The sequence below is a fragment of the Sturnus vulgaris genome, chromosome 8 (genome assembly GCF_052056855.1).
Source record: "Sturnus vulgaris isolate bStuVul1 chromosome 8, bStuVul1.hap1, whole genome shotgun sequence".
In the NCBI taxonomy this organism is placed as follows: Eukaryota; Metazoa; Chordata; class Aves; order Passeriformes; family Sturnidae; genus Sturnus; species Sturnus vulgaris.
Window position 1 is genome coordinate 23,989,796 of NC_142250.1, and position 16,160 is coordinate 24,005,955.

Genomic DNA, 16,160 nt, shown 5'->3' on the forward strand with positions numbered 1-16,160 from the left:
AATTTCTCCAGCCATCTCATGTAGGAAAAATAGGAGTTCATAGATTTTATTGTAAGGAAACACAGAGCTGGTTACCTATTAAATGACAATTTCACCCGAAAATTATTTCTCTGCTCATTCTTTAAATGTAAATTTTGTTTTCATTATCACTGGCAGTTATATGAAAAGGTATCATGTCCTGGAATCTCTGCTCACATTATCACATTTATACAATTAAAGCAAAAACACTTTCATGTCAAAGGACTAAGCCAAAAGTATATGCATCCAAGCTAAGTTTTCAATTCCCTAAAACCACATGCTGCGAATTTTCCCAGATTTGTGAGATGTAAAATAGAAGTAACATTTTCTATAAACAAATGATTGCATTGTCCTTAGTCAAAACAAGGAGGCTCATAAAACCAGTTTTTATGCATGATTCCGGTCACGGATTCATTTTACTTCCTTTCAATATAAATGAACTGCAGACATTTAAATAAAATCCAAAGAACTAGAGAGCACCACAGTAAATTCCTTTGTTTTATAAGATATTCAGCCTTCCAAGTTGTGTGAGACAGAAGTTCTTGGTACCCACATGAATGATAACGAGCATATCTTGAAACAGAGCTTCTTTTGCTTTTCTTCCAAAATATTCTCATTAGTGGAATAATTAGTAGGTTTGTGTGATCCTTCCTATGAAAATTATTTGAGCATAATAATTCCAAAACTCTTAAGAAGAATTTTTATTGAGAGAGCTTTCCCAATAGTCAGTAAAGTTAAATAGTACAGGGCTCCTTCTGTGCAAAGTTATTCTTTGTTCAAGGGATTAATATTTTACTAATTATAAAACATTTCAAAAGTTTACAGAGACAAAATCCTTAAGCCCATGTTATTTGGCTTTTACAAGTAATCTCTATTCTCTTTATGTGACCCCGAGTTTTTATCCTAGTTAATTCCTCAAGCCCAGAATGTCTCATTCCTGTACATTGTTGAGAGAGTATGAGCTGCTAATATCAACAGGGTTAACTACAGAAATAGTAAATTTGGGATTAAACATTCATAATGCCTAATACAAATTAGTTTCTTTACCTTTCTGTTGCTAATTTTAATTTTCACTGATTGTCAAGCACAAGTTAAGTGCCTTCACATGGCTCTTCACTGAATAAATGGTAAAGGACAAGTTCAAAAAGAAAATTTCAGAGATGGGCCCAAGACATGAATATGTATTTGGACTGGGGGTTTGTGTGAGGGAAATGTGAGGACAGACCCTTCAGTCCAGCAAGGATGCAGGGTGGTGCTCCCTGCCACACGGCAGCACCAGCCAGGAAAGGAACCCCCCACTTTCCCAAAGGTCACAGCACCCAAATCAACAGAGACTCAGAGTGGCAAGTCTCTGTTTCTTAACATACGTCAGCATTACCTTCTAAAGTGTTGCAATAAAGGGGAAAAAGCACAACAGGCATGTTGCCAAAATGTGTTTTGCTTTGTGGAAAGTACATGCCAATTAAAGTTACTAACCAGCAATAACAGAAAAGTATGTTGGGAAGGTCACTGGGGATGCTTTACTGTGTAGAGCCATTACTTCATAATTTTACTACATATTTGTCTTTATATTAATAATCACTTAATAAAAGCCTAACTCTTTGTTTAGCTCAAATATTTGCTATAGATTTTACTTCTGATTTATAAGCATCAATATTTGTGCAGATGTGTGTGTATGTCTGCATTCACAATTTTTAAACCCAGGTAATGGCCTTGGCAAGCGGTATGCTAGGAGGATGATGACATTATTCATCTATAAATTAACATAGCTTATCACATGGGGAAAAAACCCCATTTCCAGCCTACTCAAAAGAAAGGATTGCAGTGCATTTATGAAAAAAAGGCCACAGCCCAAGGCATATTTTCCTTTTCATATTTGTTGCTTTTATCTGTTTTCCTCAAAACTAAACACCAATGTAATGGGAGCATTTGTTGTGACACAACTGGGTTTTCCCCTTGGACAGGAGACACTTGTGTGCTGTTGAAAAAGCAGATGGAATCAATCTGAAAAATGCTTGATTTAATTATATGGGGAATTCTCCTCTTTGTTTTTTTTTTAATCCTGTCAAATAAATTGTAAATTCCTGTGGGATATGTATTTCATTCTGGAACTAGGGAAACTACTAAATGACTCATTAGGCAGTGCTGTTGATTTAAATCCATACACACTGATTTACCAATACACTCTTTCAAAGGAAAATAAAGATAAATCCTAATTCCAATTCAAATCACTGTTTGTTAAACAGATCTCATAAAACTGATTATTCTGGAGGGATACTTATGGGAAGAAGGTTTTGGGTTCATTTCCTTTTTGTCTCTGTCTAAAATGAAACTTTGTGGCAATTTAATTAGTCATTAACGACAAGAGATGAACAACACATAATTTCTGAAAAGATACAGAATAAAACTTGACAAGTACCAAAAAGCCTTCCAAAAGATTTCAAGCATGTATTGACACCTATGTTAAATATATATTTTCATCTTATAGAACTGGTTATTCTTCTACGTTATCCCATGCAAAAATTATTTTCTGAAGTCTTGTCATATGAATAATAGCAAACATTTAACTACAAAAGGGCATGTTTGTGTGTTTGCAAAGTAACCATGTCTACAAGTGCTAGAGAACGTATTTGAAAGAAAATATGATTGATAAAATGAAAAAAAAATATTTACTCTTATCCATCAATTGATGACATTTTTTACCAGGCCACTGACACAGAGACAAATAAGTCAGAGCAAGATCTGAAAACAGTAAATTATAAAATATGAACTATATGCCTTACAAATAAGCCTTATTCTGATTTCTTTCTTTCCTAAAGGAATTGTATCTCAGGGGGAAAAAATTACATACTCTCTGAAAGGGAAGAGGAAATTTTCTCATCTTTGCTAGAAAATGCCTGCTCACAGAACTCCCTCTGAAGACCAAGACAGTAACTGCAGGATGCACTGCAAAACCAAGCCTGTGCGAATCTCCAGGGATTTTGCTCAATCATTAATTAGCACTGCAGCATTCCAGTACTGCCATGCTATTTCCAGTGATGTCATGTGCACATATGTGCACACATCTTTACACACAGATACCACTGAAATTCAACAGGAACCGGCCACATAATCTCCCTCGCCTTCTGTGAAAATTCCAGCCACTCTGGTAATATCTAGCAGAAAAACATCACAGATATTTTTCTAATTGTATAAAAATAATAAGGATTAAGTGTCTTACAGCTTTCCAGTTGCAAAGTGCATGTCTGCTTATCCATTGGATATTTAGTCAGATCCATGCTGCATGAAACAGTTGTGGTGACCCTTGGGGAAAAAAACCAGTTTTTTAAGTATTAATGGGACAACATTTTTCATCTGTAAAATAAAAAATGCCATGTATCCTTCTTGAAATAATTTTTTCAGCTTCATATCTATTGTGAGGAAAAAAAATCTATTATTTACTGGTATCTAATGTACAAGAGTAATACAATCCCAAACAGAAACCACTGCAGAGCAGCTGAGTTCAGTGACAGTCTAAAAAGGCCACTCTTTGTTCCCTTCTCACTTAGAGTGCACATTTTTCTTCTTTATTTTTGCAATATATTTTAAGATTTTGTTATATTTATAAAAACCTTTACAAAGGGTAATTAACAATAAATCATGCAAGTCAGTCATCACAACTTGTTTTCCCCTGTGATGGCTTCATTGCAAACTGGAATGGCAACATGCAAATTCCTGTCTTCAGTCTGCATGAAAGCAAAAGGGTCTATTTAGGGAAGAAGATCTATTGCTAAGTTTAAGAATTTATTCATATTGATCAAGATTATTACATATTCATAAAACTGCAAGACCCTACTTTTACAAACAGACCCATTTTTCTTAATCAGAACCTGTAAAGTTTAGAATGTAAGTAGATGCAGTCATAAGGGCAGATATGGGGTATTTCCATACCTTATAGCATACAAGACTGTTCCATTAGGGTATATCCTTATGAGACGATTCTCAACAGTGACATCATGAAGAAAAGACCTTTTTGAATCAACTATAAAGGTATCTGGTACCCAAAGCATTTCCACGAGTCGACCATCTAAGCTCAAACTCTTATTACCATCAAAACAAAGTCTCTCATCAGTCCATCTCTGCCTTAGAAATATGGTGGCTGTGTAGTCCTGAAGGAGAAAAAACAAAATTTTCACACAAAGGGAGAGTATTCTCTTTTACAGAAGTATATGGAAAGAGCTGCTGGGCACAAACTGTGATTCTCCATGTCCCTGGCACTCCAAGAGCAGCTGTACTGAATCTTGCTCTGCCAAATTTTCTAGCGCTCTTTGTGAGGTTGGTAGATTTTGTTCTTATGGTCATTTACAGTAAAAGCTGCTGGCCTAAGTCTGGGGCTATAAATCAGCTGAAGTCATCAGAGCTTTGTAAGCAGATAATCTGGCTCTGTAAACCTTTAAGTTTTAGAATGATTTATGTGAGTGCTTCCAAATCTCATTTTGTTCACATAAGCTAATAAATGAAGAATTTTTAAGAACGCATTGGAAAAAGTTGAATAAATTCAGATAGACAAAAGAAGTTCCTGAAAAAGGAAAGGAATCTTCTAACACAATTTTTCCTTTTAGCATTACAAAGGAAACAGTGGCACCAAATTTATCAAGACCTTGAAGATAGCACTCAGTCCAATTCCCTTTCAATTTAGACATGCCTTGCAGTCCTACATTGAGATCATACTATTTCTTAACACATTTAAAACAACTTTTGATTTTATGGTGTGTTTTTTATTAATATTATAAATTCATCTGAATTGATGAGACCTTATCTACTCTTTCTAAATAGTAACTAATAATTACTAATACACTTATATTTAATATCTGATTAATTATTTTTTTCTTTTAATTTCTGTGTACAAATGGAGAATCTTTAAGTAGAAAAGTACATTCCATTTCATAGTTTGTTCAAAAACAAATGATACAAATTAAATGAAACACAGCTGGAATGAATTAATGTGTGACAGCAACAATAGAGGAGAAAAACAGTTGGAGTTCAGCTGTGTCTAATCATAGGGAAGGAGGGGTTTCAAAGGCACATGAATATATCTTTATTTTTCTGAAATACATAAAGATTTAGACATTTCTGCTGGAAAATAAGTACGGATCCACATGCTTCTCATTAACATTAATACTCATTATGATTAATAAGTAGCAGATTATATCTGTGAGAAGAGGAATTTGCAGCTGCATTTCTATGCTTATTATAGTGTTATAAACACTGTGTAGTGAAAAAGAAAATTCCATCTCCTAACCCATATTGACTTCACAAGGAGACAAGCTCAAAGTCATATTGCCAACAGCTGTAAGCACAGACATCAGCTTATCAACAAGCAAAAAAAAAAGACTGCAAAAACTACAGTACCATATTTATTTCTGATATTGTATCAATGCTTGCAATATCCATACTCATTCCAACTGACACAGGACCATCTGCAAAAAAAAAAAAAAAAAGAGAAAGTAATAATGTTATTCATAATTCCTTAATATTTAGTGTTCACAGGAACTACCTACAAAATCTTTCCATTTTTTTCCTAAATGTTTAGAAGCATTCTTAAATATTCTTCAAACACAGATTATGCAAGAACTTTCACATTTTTAACCAAAAGTCATGCTTCTCAACTAAACCTATTTTAATTTTCAGTAACAAGCTTTATTTCTAAAATATTTCCTGGTTTATGTGATTTTTTTCCCCCCAGAAAAAAAATGCTGGGGAAAATGTTGTGCAATAAGGTTTGGAATCCCCAATCCCTATAGTGCATCAAACTCTTCTGCTCTGAGGTGCAGAGCAGTGGAAAGAATTCTTCCAGTTGCAACATCTGGTCCATCAGATGTGGGTAAAGTAAGAAGTTTTACACCTGGCAGTGTCCTGTGGTTAATATCCAGATGGCAGAGTCGAGTGGCTTTCTTTAGTGCCTATTTAAAGAATTTGTGGTATATATTATGTCAATTACTATCTTGCTTTTGACCACTAGCAGTAAACTTGTGATTTAAATACTTGCATTTATAAAGGAAAACTTGCCATGAGCAGTGTAGTTAAACACCTTACCTAAGTAGTTGTTATTGTAATGTCAATATGCTCAGATTCCCATTTCTTTCTGAATGTGCATTTCACACTGGAAGATCACCAGCTCTGCATTTTAAAATGCAGAATTTGTGCAGAGCTTTGACAGAAACATGACATTATTCCTGGTTGAATATGTGCAGAATAATTAATAGAGTGCTTGTACAAGGAAATTAATATTAAATCAGTGCATCTTTCCAAGCAATTGAGAAGAAGAGAGCACAGTACTGAGAAATGCAGGAATATTTTATGTAAGAACTCTGTAGCTGGTAGTGCCCCTATATCACAGGCACACAGCTGAAAGCCCCTCTTGGCTCCTTGCAATACATTTTGTAGAAATTTCCTGTAGGGCCCCAAATGGCATCCAGAGAAACATGGAGTCCTACTCCACTCAACTGAGTAACACTAAAGCAAAAATGCATCATTCTAAGTCATAATTTTATTAGTATTTTTATTTTTTCTAAAATATTTTCTATTTATAAGGCACATGTTAAAATCATTACATATCTGCCACTCCTGAAAAAAATCTTTAAGTCCTTTGTTCTGGACTCCATTGCAAGTTTAAATATAATGCTCCAGCTTAAAATGGGACTGCAGGTTTGCAGCATGCCCTGCTGGTAACATGAGTGTTTATTTTATACTATTAAATTATACATAGGGATTAGAAACCATTGTTCATATATTGAAAGAAGACTTCGGAGGTTAACTTTGGAATAAAATTGACTGAAAAAAACCTCAGATCATTGACATGTTGTTCTTCTGTTTCTTTCCATTCTGTTCATCTTTTGATATGCCATGATACTTTTATTTTTTTCTCCCTCCAGGATTAAAAGCTAAACCCCTATGAAACTTATCCCAGATACGCAGGGTGCAAAAATTAATGCTTATACTTATCATTGTACTATATCATTATTGCAGGTACAATATTGCCAGCCTTAAAAGATACATCACACCCTCAAAAAAAATATTGAATTTTAAAATAATGTGATTTATAATCCATATTCTGATTTTTTAATGTCTCCCTAGAGATTCCTGTGTATGACTGTAACAGAGCATATTATAGCCAACTATCACATGATCATTTAGGGAGAACCCCGTCTAGCAAGGCTTAATGATGCACCAGCCCAAGGAGAGGACAATGCAGTGTTTAGATGATTATGCAGGAATAATGGCTGGGAATAATCAGAGTCTTCCTATTATATTATGATTTATTAGTAGGAACAACACCTATCCTTGCCTAGTGAGGTGGTACAGATTAGGGGAAATGTCTGCTGGCAGCATTTCAGTATCAGTGCTAGGTTTTACACATGTGAGAAGAGAAACTGATTTTCCAGAAGGATTAGTGAAATTAAGCAGGGGTTCATTTCTCTGGAATCTGGAAGACAAGCAGGACAGTGTAGATCTTTTTTTTCTTTCCTGCTGAAGTATTTTTCAAAATATTACTGAGTACCACAACAGCATTGCAGTGTTGGGTGACTCCCAAGCACCACAAGACATCTGGCTCACGTTAGGATGCACTTCAAGCCCAAACTGACTGAACACGGACCTGCCTTGGGGTTCAAGTGCCAAGGACCGGCTGCAGAGTCAGGACTAAACCATCCTGCTCCACTCACCCCAGCCAGCAGCTCTCACTGCCCAAGTGCACCCAGCCTGTCCTGCCCAGAACCCACAAAACCCAGAAGAAAATTACATCACCCCAGATACAGCAAAGTGCTGTATGGGAGGAGCTGTGCAGGAAAACGACTGTAATGGAATGGATCTTTATTAACTCGATACAAGATAGAAGAACAGCTTTGCTCCAGCAGTTAATTAAATCTGAACAACATTAATAGTTAAATTCTTTTTTGCATGAGAGGATAAATGTTTATTTAGTAAGGCATCATAAATTTTAAAGTATTAATAACAGAAAGAGTCTGCTCATAATTATTCACCAGGGTTTCTTCTGAACTTCCTCTGAAAGGTCTCCTGTTGACAGTGTCAAAAACTGGGCAGCAAACCAGATGAGGCAGTCAGTTCCTACATTTCCATATGTCTGGCAGAAATTGTATGTATAATGAAAACATCAGAAGTCTTCAGAAGAAAACTGAAGTCATCCTGTCCTGCATTATTGAAGGGAATCTTCAAAGCATGCCAGAGGATCACCAAAGGCAGTGCCTTGTTACAGCAGTGGCTGTGCAGCCCAAGCAACACACCTTTTGATTTTACTGCAACTTGTGAACATTGCTCCTTTATGCCCTTTATAAATACTCATAGTGATCCCAAATGGGAAAGCAGCCAGGAGGGTGGCAAATAGAATACCTAAAAATTAAGTTTGGATCTCTGCAATAAGCCCAGTGTGTAGCAGCAAAATAAACCACCACTGAGTGACATGTGTACATACTGCAACAGATCAGCACTATCAATAACTTTCAGTGCTGAGCTGCTAGCATTAACCCTTTTTAATTTCGTTTAAGAAAACTCAAACCAATTCTGACATTCAGAAAGGCCTCAAAAGGAATGGCTTTTTGGAAGAATGTCTCATCTTTTCAGCAATACTGGATAAAATATCACAAGTAAACAGAGAATTAGAAGGAAAATTATCACTGGCATAATTCATTCTAGCTTTCTAAAAAACTCATTTTGTCTCTCCAATTGCCAGCTTTGCTTTGGAGTATTACAGAATTCTTACATAATGAGATATATTATGCTTAGATTTTTTTCAGTGCATTTAACTTCCTGAAACAAGACATCTTTCTTGACAAATAGTTACATGAAGAAAGTGGACAGGTTAAGACAGGCCCTCTGACAGACCTCAACTGTAATTCTTGATTTGAAGGTATCAGAAGACAGATCCATTTCTAGCACAAATCGGTTTCAATCCTATTTGCTTCCATTAATAATTTTTAGACATTGATGTTGCTTTGCTGGTACAGTTTGTGAACAAGACAAAAATTGGTGGTGACCACATTAACTACAGCTTGTTAAATCATTTGTCAAAACCTCCACGTTTCCATGCAGCCAAATGCAAGCAATTAATGTGGGGACAAATAAGACAGGCAACACATACAGGATAGGAAATTATCTTAGCAAGCAGTGCCTTTGAGAAGGATTCAGAGGCTGTCACAGATAATCATTTTAACATGCTCTTTCCATCTTATGCTTTGGCAGCAGCATTTTTGCAATGGGGGGTAATGCACAGAATTAAGTTATCTTGCAATCTTTTCTGTATTGGCAAGACTGTTATGACTGTGACAGGATTTGTTTTCCACATTTAAATAAAATGTGCAAACCGCAGACACAATTTGGTTGAGAGAAATAGTCCAGAAGACAAAAAAATCCAGAAGCTTAATATCAAATCTTGTAACGTAAAAGTCAAGGAGCATTGTTTACTCAGCTCCTCAAAGAAGTCAGAAAGGTGACTTGTCCACTGTCAGAAAATGCATATAGTATTAGTTGTGCATGTTGTTTGGCAAAGCCAAGTAAGGCCCCAGTTTATGGAAACTGGAGCCAACAGGAAACTTCAAATTAATTGATCTTTTTACTATCTGAATACAACCACTATTTATAATTTAGAGTCTCTGGAGATAAGCCTTTGGAGGGGTGGGAGAGGCAAGGAAGAATCCAAAAACCAAACTCCAAACTGTCCTGCATGCAGGAACCTGGGTTTGGGGGCCATCAGATGCCCATAAGTGACTCTGAGTTCCCTGGGAAAGGAAGGGAAATCTCCATTACCACGTGTATGCTGAAGTTTACATATCCTGGGCTTTTTGCTCTTCTGTAAAGTATTAGATATTGACTATCTGGGAATTAAAATAGTCTTTAGATGATGGTTATTTGTCATTCCTTTCTCATGTACCCTGTGAGTTTGCCTCACTAAACCAAAGGGTGTTAGACACAGCTTTCAGTCATCTCTGAAGACTAAAATTAAATTTATAGACCTTAATATAAACAACATATGAGGGGGAAAAAACGTGATGACAGGTCTTAGACAGAAGGTTGGACCCCAACATTTTCTTTACTTTAATTTAAAATTTAAGTATATTAAATGTATTACTAATTTTGAAGCGAAGGGAAATATGTTTTAAATGTGATTTAGAATAACTGATTTAAGCATGACACTTTTCTATACCACTTGAAAGCAGCTTTCATATTCAAATATACTTAGCTGTGACCTTTTCCTAGTCTCTCTCCTTTTAATTAGAGCACTTAAATTATCACATTCAATCACAGAACAAAATCTATTTGTATAAAATTATTTACCAGATTTTATGCATCCCTTAACAGCCCTATGAACCCGATCCAAGGCTCACTGAAGTCTGCAGGAATTGCTCATTAATTCAGAGAGTTTGGCACAGCACAAAGTTATAAAATTGATCTACATGGTTCCAGCAGAAAACCTGAGGTGGAAATCAACTTGTATTGCTGAGATAAAGTGTCAGGGTAACACAGCACATTTAAGGGAAATAACTGTTGATTTTTAAATCCCTTATGCCAGCTTTTCTATAGAAACATTCCATATATTATTACATTGAGGAGTAATATCTACTAACATTAGTATAGGAGTATTTCTTATTCCAGTCCAAAGAATGGTTAAAATCATTCCAGGTTAGGGTCTTGGGTTTTTCTAATTCTTTATTGCACCTATCTGCTTAATTTATGAAGACTTGCTTGATGGACCAGCTCAAAGAGGGACATTAAAATGCTATAGATAAGGAAAGAGAACATTCTTAATAGCAACATTCAGATGAGGGCAGAGCTGAATAATCAGCCCAGCTGAGATTCCCCTGTGCTAAAAGTGTCTAAAATACCCTCACAATTTGTGAGCTGGCACATGCCACCCACCATGGACAAACATAAAACACTCTGCCGGTTTTATTTGTCTGCACTCTGACATACTAAGGCTGTCTTCAACTAATCCGACTTTGGGCACCCGATTTAGGTGCTTAGGGATGGGAAGGACAGCCTGTGTTACACAGAAATGTTTGTCACACACAACATTTATGCAGCCAGGGTATGGGAGGTGATCTGTGCAGGAGGAGGTGGCCAAAGTAAGGTGAGATAAATTCAGAATTAAAACCTAGAAAAGCAGTGGATTAAATCCATGCAAGGAGAGGAAAAGACAGTTTTAATGTTGTTATGCAGTCATTGGACTAAAAAAAAAAATTATTTATAATCCCCTTGTTAATGACACCATCCGAGCTGGGGTATGTGGTTTGGACATTTCCAGCCATCTGCCAGTCCTAGCACAAAGACTAAACACAAATTAACAAGTAAACAGAGGACTTATTAAACTAAAAATTTATGAGCTGCCATAAATTTTACTTGACTAGTAAATATTTCTGGGTTTTCTGGCTTTAGGAGAAAGGAGCTGTCATTTTATGAACATTTGTTTATACCTAACTTTATTTTCAGGACTAAAATCCCATTTTGTTAAATATTAAGGAGTTCAGTGTCTGATTTTGCAAGAGTATGATTGTATCTTGGCAGCAATCATCACATCAAAAATTGCCATTTCCTGCCTAAAGAAAATCTCCAAGGACAAGTCTCTTTGAAACCACTTTAAATGAGTTTATTCTAAAATTTAAGCTCACCTCTGGCCCTCTCATAACTGATAAAAATTCCATTTCAGATTCCATTATGACTCACTAACATTAAGCTTAAAGCACTGTAGATGCCAACAAATAATATCACCTAGTTTTATGACAAATTTCTTCATTTCTTCATATTTATGACTGTGTATCTAACTGAACTAATAAACAGAAATACACATTTTTGAAAGCAGAGGAATCTTGGCCAAAACTAAAGAAAAGGAAGCCAAATGTCTTAAAAAGGCTGGCTTTAGCATATTTTGGGGAGATATTTCTACATATCAACATGCACATACTAGGTTCCCATTTATACAAATCCTTTAATTTAAGGCAGCAAACATAGATTGTCAGGTGCATATCCATCTTTTCCTGTTCATATTTCTAGAAATACAAGTCTCTTTCTCAGAGTACATCATCACTGTTAGGCTGCACAATCAAGGCTTTTACAGCAGCTGATGATCTCTACCAGAACAGCCCAGTTTATGTTTTCAGTTCATTACCTACTCGAGTCTAATCAGCTGTTTGACCTTGAGATCCATCTCTAACTGGTCTGCCCCTCACTATTAACATGAAAATAACATCCCGAAGAAACTAAGAAAATTATCATTCCAAAGAAACGAAGGATTAGGGGGAAGTCACAGAAGAGGTATCAATGACTAATTACTGCTCTTGCTTCATCAGCTCTTTGACAGCTCTGCTGCTGCCATTGATGCTATTTTGAGGAAAGCCAGTTACCAAGAAGAGACACAAGGTACACCAGCTGCAGGCAAAAAAACACCATATAAGCCAGGAAAATATTTCATGGAACAAAGCTAGCGTAGCTGTGGTCACACAGTAAATATATTCAACAGGTTTGTTAAACTGAGGATTCAGGTGGTTTGGTAGGTGTAGTAATTATGTCGTGATGGACTGGGCTGACACCATCATCAATCCTTTATTAAAAACTTTTCATACCTTCTCTCAACGAATTTCCTTCAGGCAGCTCTGACTCCTTTCCTCACAACAGCTCCACTTAGCTCTGATCCCTTCCCTCCTCTCTGCAAGTTTCCTTCCTTTGCATGGCTGGCTAACCCCAACCTGTCCCTAACCCTGTCTGTCCCTCGCACAGCTGTGTGTCCTGCTCACAGCACAGCCAGCAGACTCCATCCCAAACTGCAGCAGACTCTGCTTTTATAACCCTCTCTTTTATAACACCATCCTCACTGGGCAGGCAAGGCTGTTTCCACTCCTGGGTAATCAGTACAGCTGTAATCCATTGAGGAAAGATTGCCTCCTGCACTGTGCTTACAGCCTATCTTCCCACAGCTAGCTCTGCTTCTGAGCAATAGCTTCTCCTGGGTCATGCACAGTGTATCCCACCCTGCCAGTAACACAGAGGGGTCAGGACTAGGCTGGTACCACTCCCCAGCCCAAGCACACATTCCTCTATAACAGGGAAAGTGATCCCAAACGAGCTCACAAAAAGCTACAGGTTCAAAAATCAAGAGAAGCATTGCCTGAGTCATCCTAACTCAAATTATTCCTACAAAGAAAGTAATCTCTCACTAAACCACCAACCCTGCATTTAGAAGTGGCATCAATAAAACGTACTTTTTTTGGCGTGCCATCTCATTCCTCCAGCACTAGAGTTAATAAAGATGCACCAAAGATTTCTGAGGCAGTGTTTGCATGGCTGAGCTGTAGTGAGCATATGCAGCAGTGCTGGCACTGTCTGGAGCTGTGAGACTGGCTTTGTGTGTGACACAGACTCGATCTGTGCCTGAGCTCCTCTGGACCTTCCTAGGCACACCCTGAGAGACCTTGGCATCCCTCTGAACAAAACACCCAGACAAAAAAATAAATATAGCTTTGCTGCAATACAACGGCTGAGGAAAAAAGAATGAGCAAATAAAAGGGAGATTTGTAACTCAAATATGCTTTATGGTCTTAATTATTATTATTAGAGGATTTGGAAATGAAACTCTGTTGGCTACCCAAGCACACTCATCATGCACTGCCAACATATCTCTAGTACTAACATGAGGTAATGAATAAAATATATTAATGGCCACTGAACACAGTTATTTTACATTATGCATCATCTCCAATGAGGAAGGGCCAGTTTATTTATTAAAGTTACTTTTATTTTGCTGAAAATCCCCTTTGAGTATTAAATATTTTATAGTAGTTTTATAATCAGCTAAGATAATAACCAAAAAACAAACAGATTAAATAGTTTTTCCCTTTTTCTTCAATCGAAAATACAGGTATATCTTAAAATTATTATAAATGGATTCAGAAATGGCACATGATATGGAGCATCCATATTGAACCAGGTATTTGGATGGCAAGAGGTAACAGTATGGTCTTAGAAACTCATTAGTCAATTTTTTAAGTTATAAGTAATTTTTAAGAAGGATATAAAGAGATATAAAATAATTCATTTGACATTCACACCTCTGACACTTCCAAACATCTAACTTAAGAACTATTGCCTAGTATTCATGCTACAAGTTTATTTTTTGACAGACACATGGTGCTGAGCTTCTTTTCAACATTCAGAATATTTTCTTCTTCAGTTCTCTGCACTTTCTCCAGGACAAGCTCTTCATGCCACTTCGAAACTCCTCAGTGCTTCTGATACATGCAATACCTGACTCAAATAAGGAAGAAGATTTTCACTGAGATTTCAGGTGCCTGCCTGCACTGCAGGGCAGTAAAATCAGCCCTGATGCAGGACTATGTGCTTCCAATTTGGTGACCATTGGCTTCTGATGCAGGGAACTGGTTTTTTTTATTTATTTTCCATTTTCCAATTCATTTCCCCCCCACAATTTCTAGTAAATCTCTTCAGTGACCTTTAAGACCTGAGGCAAGAATCATTTATTAAATAATTCTCTTGCAATCTTATAGTTAAGGCACATAGTAGTTTGCATAGTAACAAGATTTGCCTGTGCTGTTATGAACAGCTTGATATATAAAGCTTTAAATCTTTAATCAAAGCTTTTTATAGCTATTATTTAAGAAATTAGAGGAAATTATGTTTTTAAATAGGTAAGATGTTAGAGCTTATTTCATGAAGACACACATACAATGATAGTCAAGTTTTCTAACAGTCTGGAAGTTTAGCTTGCAAGTACTTGGAATATACAAGTTTCACCTTGGGCCACAAAAGCTATTAAACTCTATCTTATTATATCACAGAACATGTATAATCAGATCAGTGGCTGTCAGATAACAGGGGAAAAAAGTATAGAAAAAACCCATTTGTTCTCACTGCTGAACTTTAGACACCACATTATGTTATGACTCAGTCCCATTGAAAGGGCTTTTCTACTTACTATCAAAAAATGGACGTAGATACTTGTTGTACCCTTTTATTATTTTTTGTATAGTTGGAGGTAGAATTTCACTGTTTCCTTCAGCTTCGGGAATTTGCATTGACCTAAAAGGAATTGAAAATGAGGAATTTGTAAAAAGACATAATAAAAAAACTTCCAAAAAATATCAGATTCCATAATCTGTGTTAGTCTCCTATTGGAAAAATATCTCTTTTATAACGTAAAATTTATTCTTTCTTTTTATACCTTAAAGTCCAAGACTATTTATTTTTATACCCTAAAGTCTATTATTTCTTAACACTCCATCTGAGAAACAATCTTCTTTAATACTTTATCTGCAAACACGGCATTATGGTTATAATCTAGGAATGTGGAAGGGATACTGATTGTTTATTTCAGCATTTAAAATTAAGCTTCTTTTTACATAATTAAATACATTTTATTTAGGTCTCAGAGACAGAAAACCTCAGAGACTAGTGCATAAAAGTACTCTTAAAATCCTGCTTTCACAACACAATTTTTAAACAGGTTACAGAAATAATCTTGTTGAGCAAAATCAGTGAAGCATAATGGGAATTCAAGTACTTCCTTTGTTCAGAAACAGCTACAAACACGATCCATAGAAGTTATGTATCAATAATTACAAACCCTTTCTGCCTAACCCTAAAGGTGACACCCCGAGACCATGAGCAGGTTGTGCTCTTCAGAAATTAAAGCACAGATGGCAGCAAGTATTTGTTCCCAATGATTTGAGAAAGGTGGAGTATGAATTATGAAGGTGGGAAGCAAATAATGAATTGACCTGGTGAGCCCAGGTGGCAGAGGCTTTGTCTGTGCTGATGGAGAGCAGACACCTTTATAAACACCAGGAAAAGGGTCTGGAGATTTAATCCTTGCTCTGGGAATTACTGGCCCCTAAAAGTGACCAGCACTCCTACAGTAGGTGCAAGAGCTGTAGCTGTGGTGATTTGCTCCTAGGAAGAAGAATCTAAGTAAAAATCATTAGGTGAGGGGCTGCCAGTGTCTCGTGGTCTTTTCCTTATAGTGCTAAATCCTCACTGAATTTCTTAGCCTCAGTTCTTTCTGGAGCTGCTCCTGACAACTCTGCTTTCTCTCCTGCATTATATTTCTGGGTCTCTTGTACCTTTCCAAAGGTTGATATTTT

General features: G+C 36.4%; 1 protein-coding gene across 2 annotated transcripts in view; it reads right to left on the reverse strand.

Moving 5' to 3' along the window:
- LOC106858981 (gamma-aminobutyric acid receptor subunit pi-like) overlaps positions 1 to 16,160 on the reverse strand; it is a 45,929-nt gene that overhangs the window by 18,191 nt on the left and 11,578 nt on the right. For both annotated transcript variants that reach the window (XM_088169180.1, XM_088169181.1), the window contains exons 3-6: positions 14,996 to 15,099; positions 5,410 to 5,477; positions 3,949 to 4,166; positions 3,239 to 3,321 (exon numbers count right to left, since the gene is read on the reverse strand). In XM_088169180.1, the coding sequence (XP_088025306.1) occupies positions 3,239 to 3,321; positions 3,949 to 4,166; positions 5,410 to 5,477; positions 14,996 to 15,099 (473 nt within the window). The remainder of the gene's footprint in view (positions 1 to 3,238; positions 3,322 to 3,948; positions 4,167 to 5,409; positions 5,478 to 14,995; positions 15,100 to 16,160) is intronic.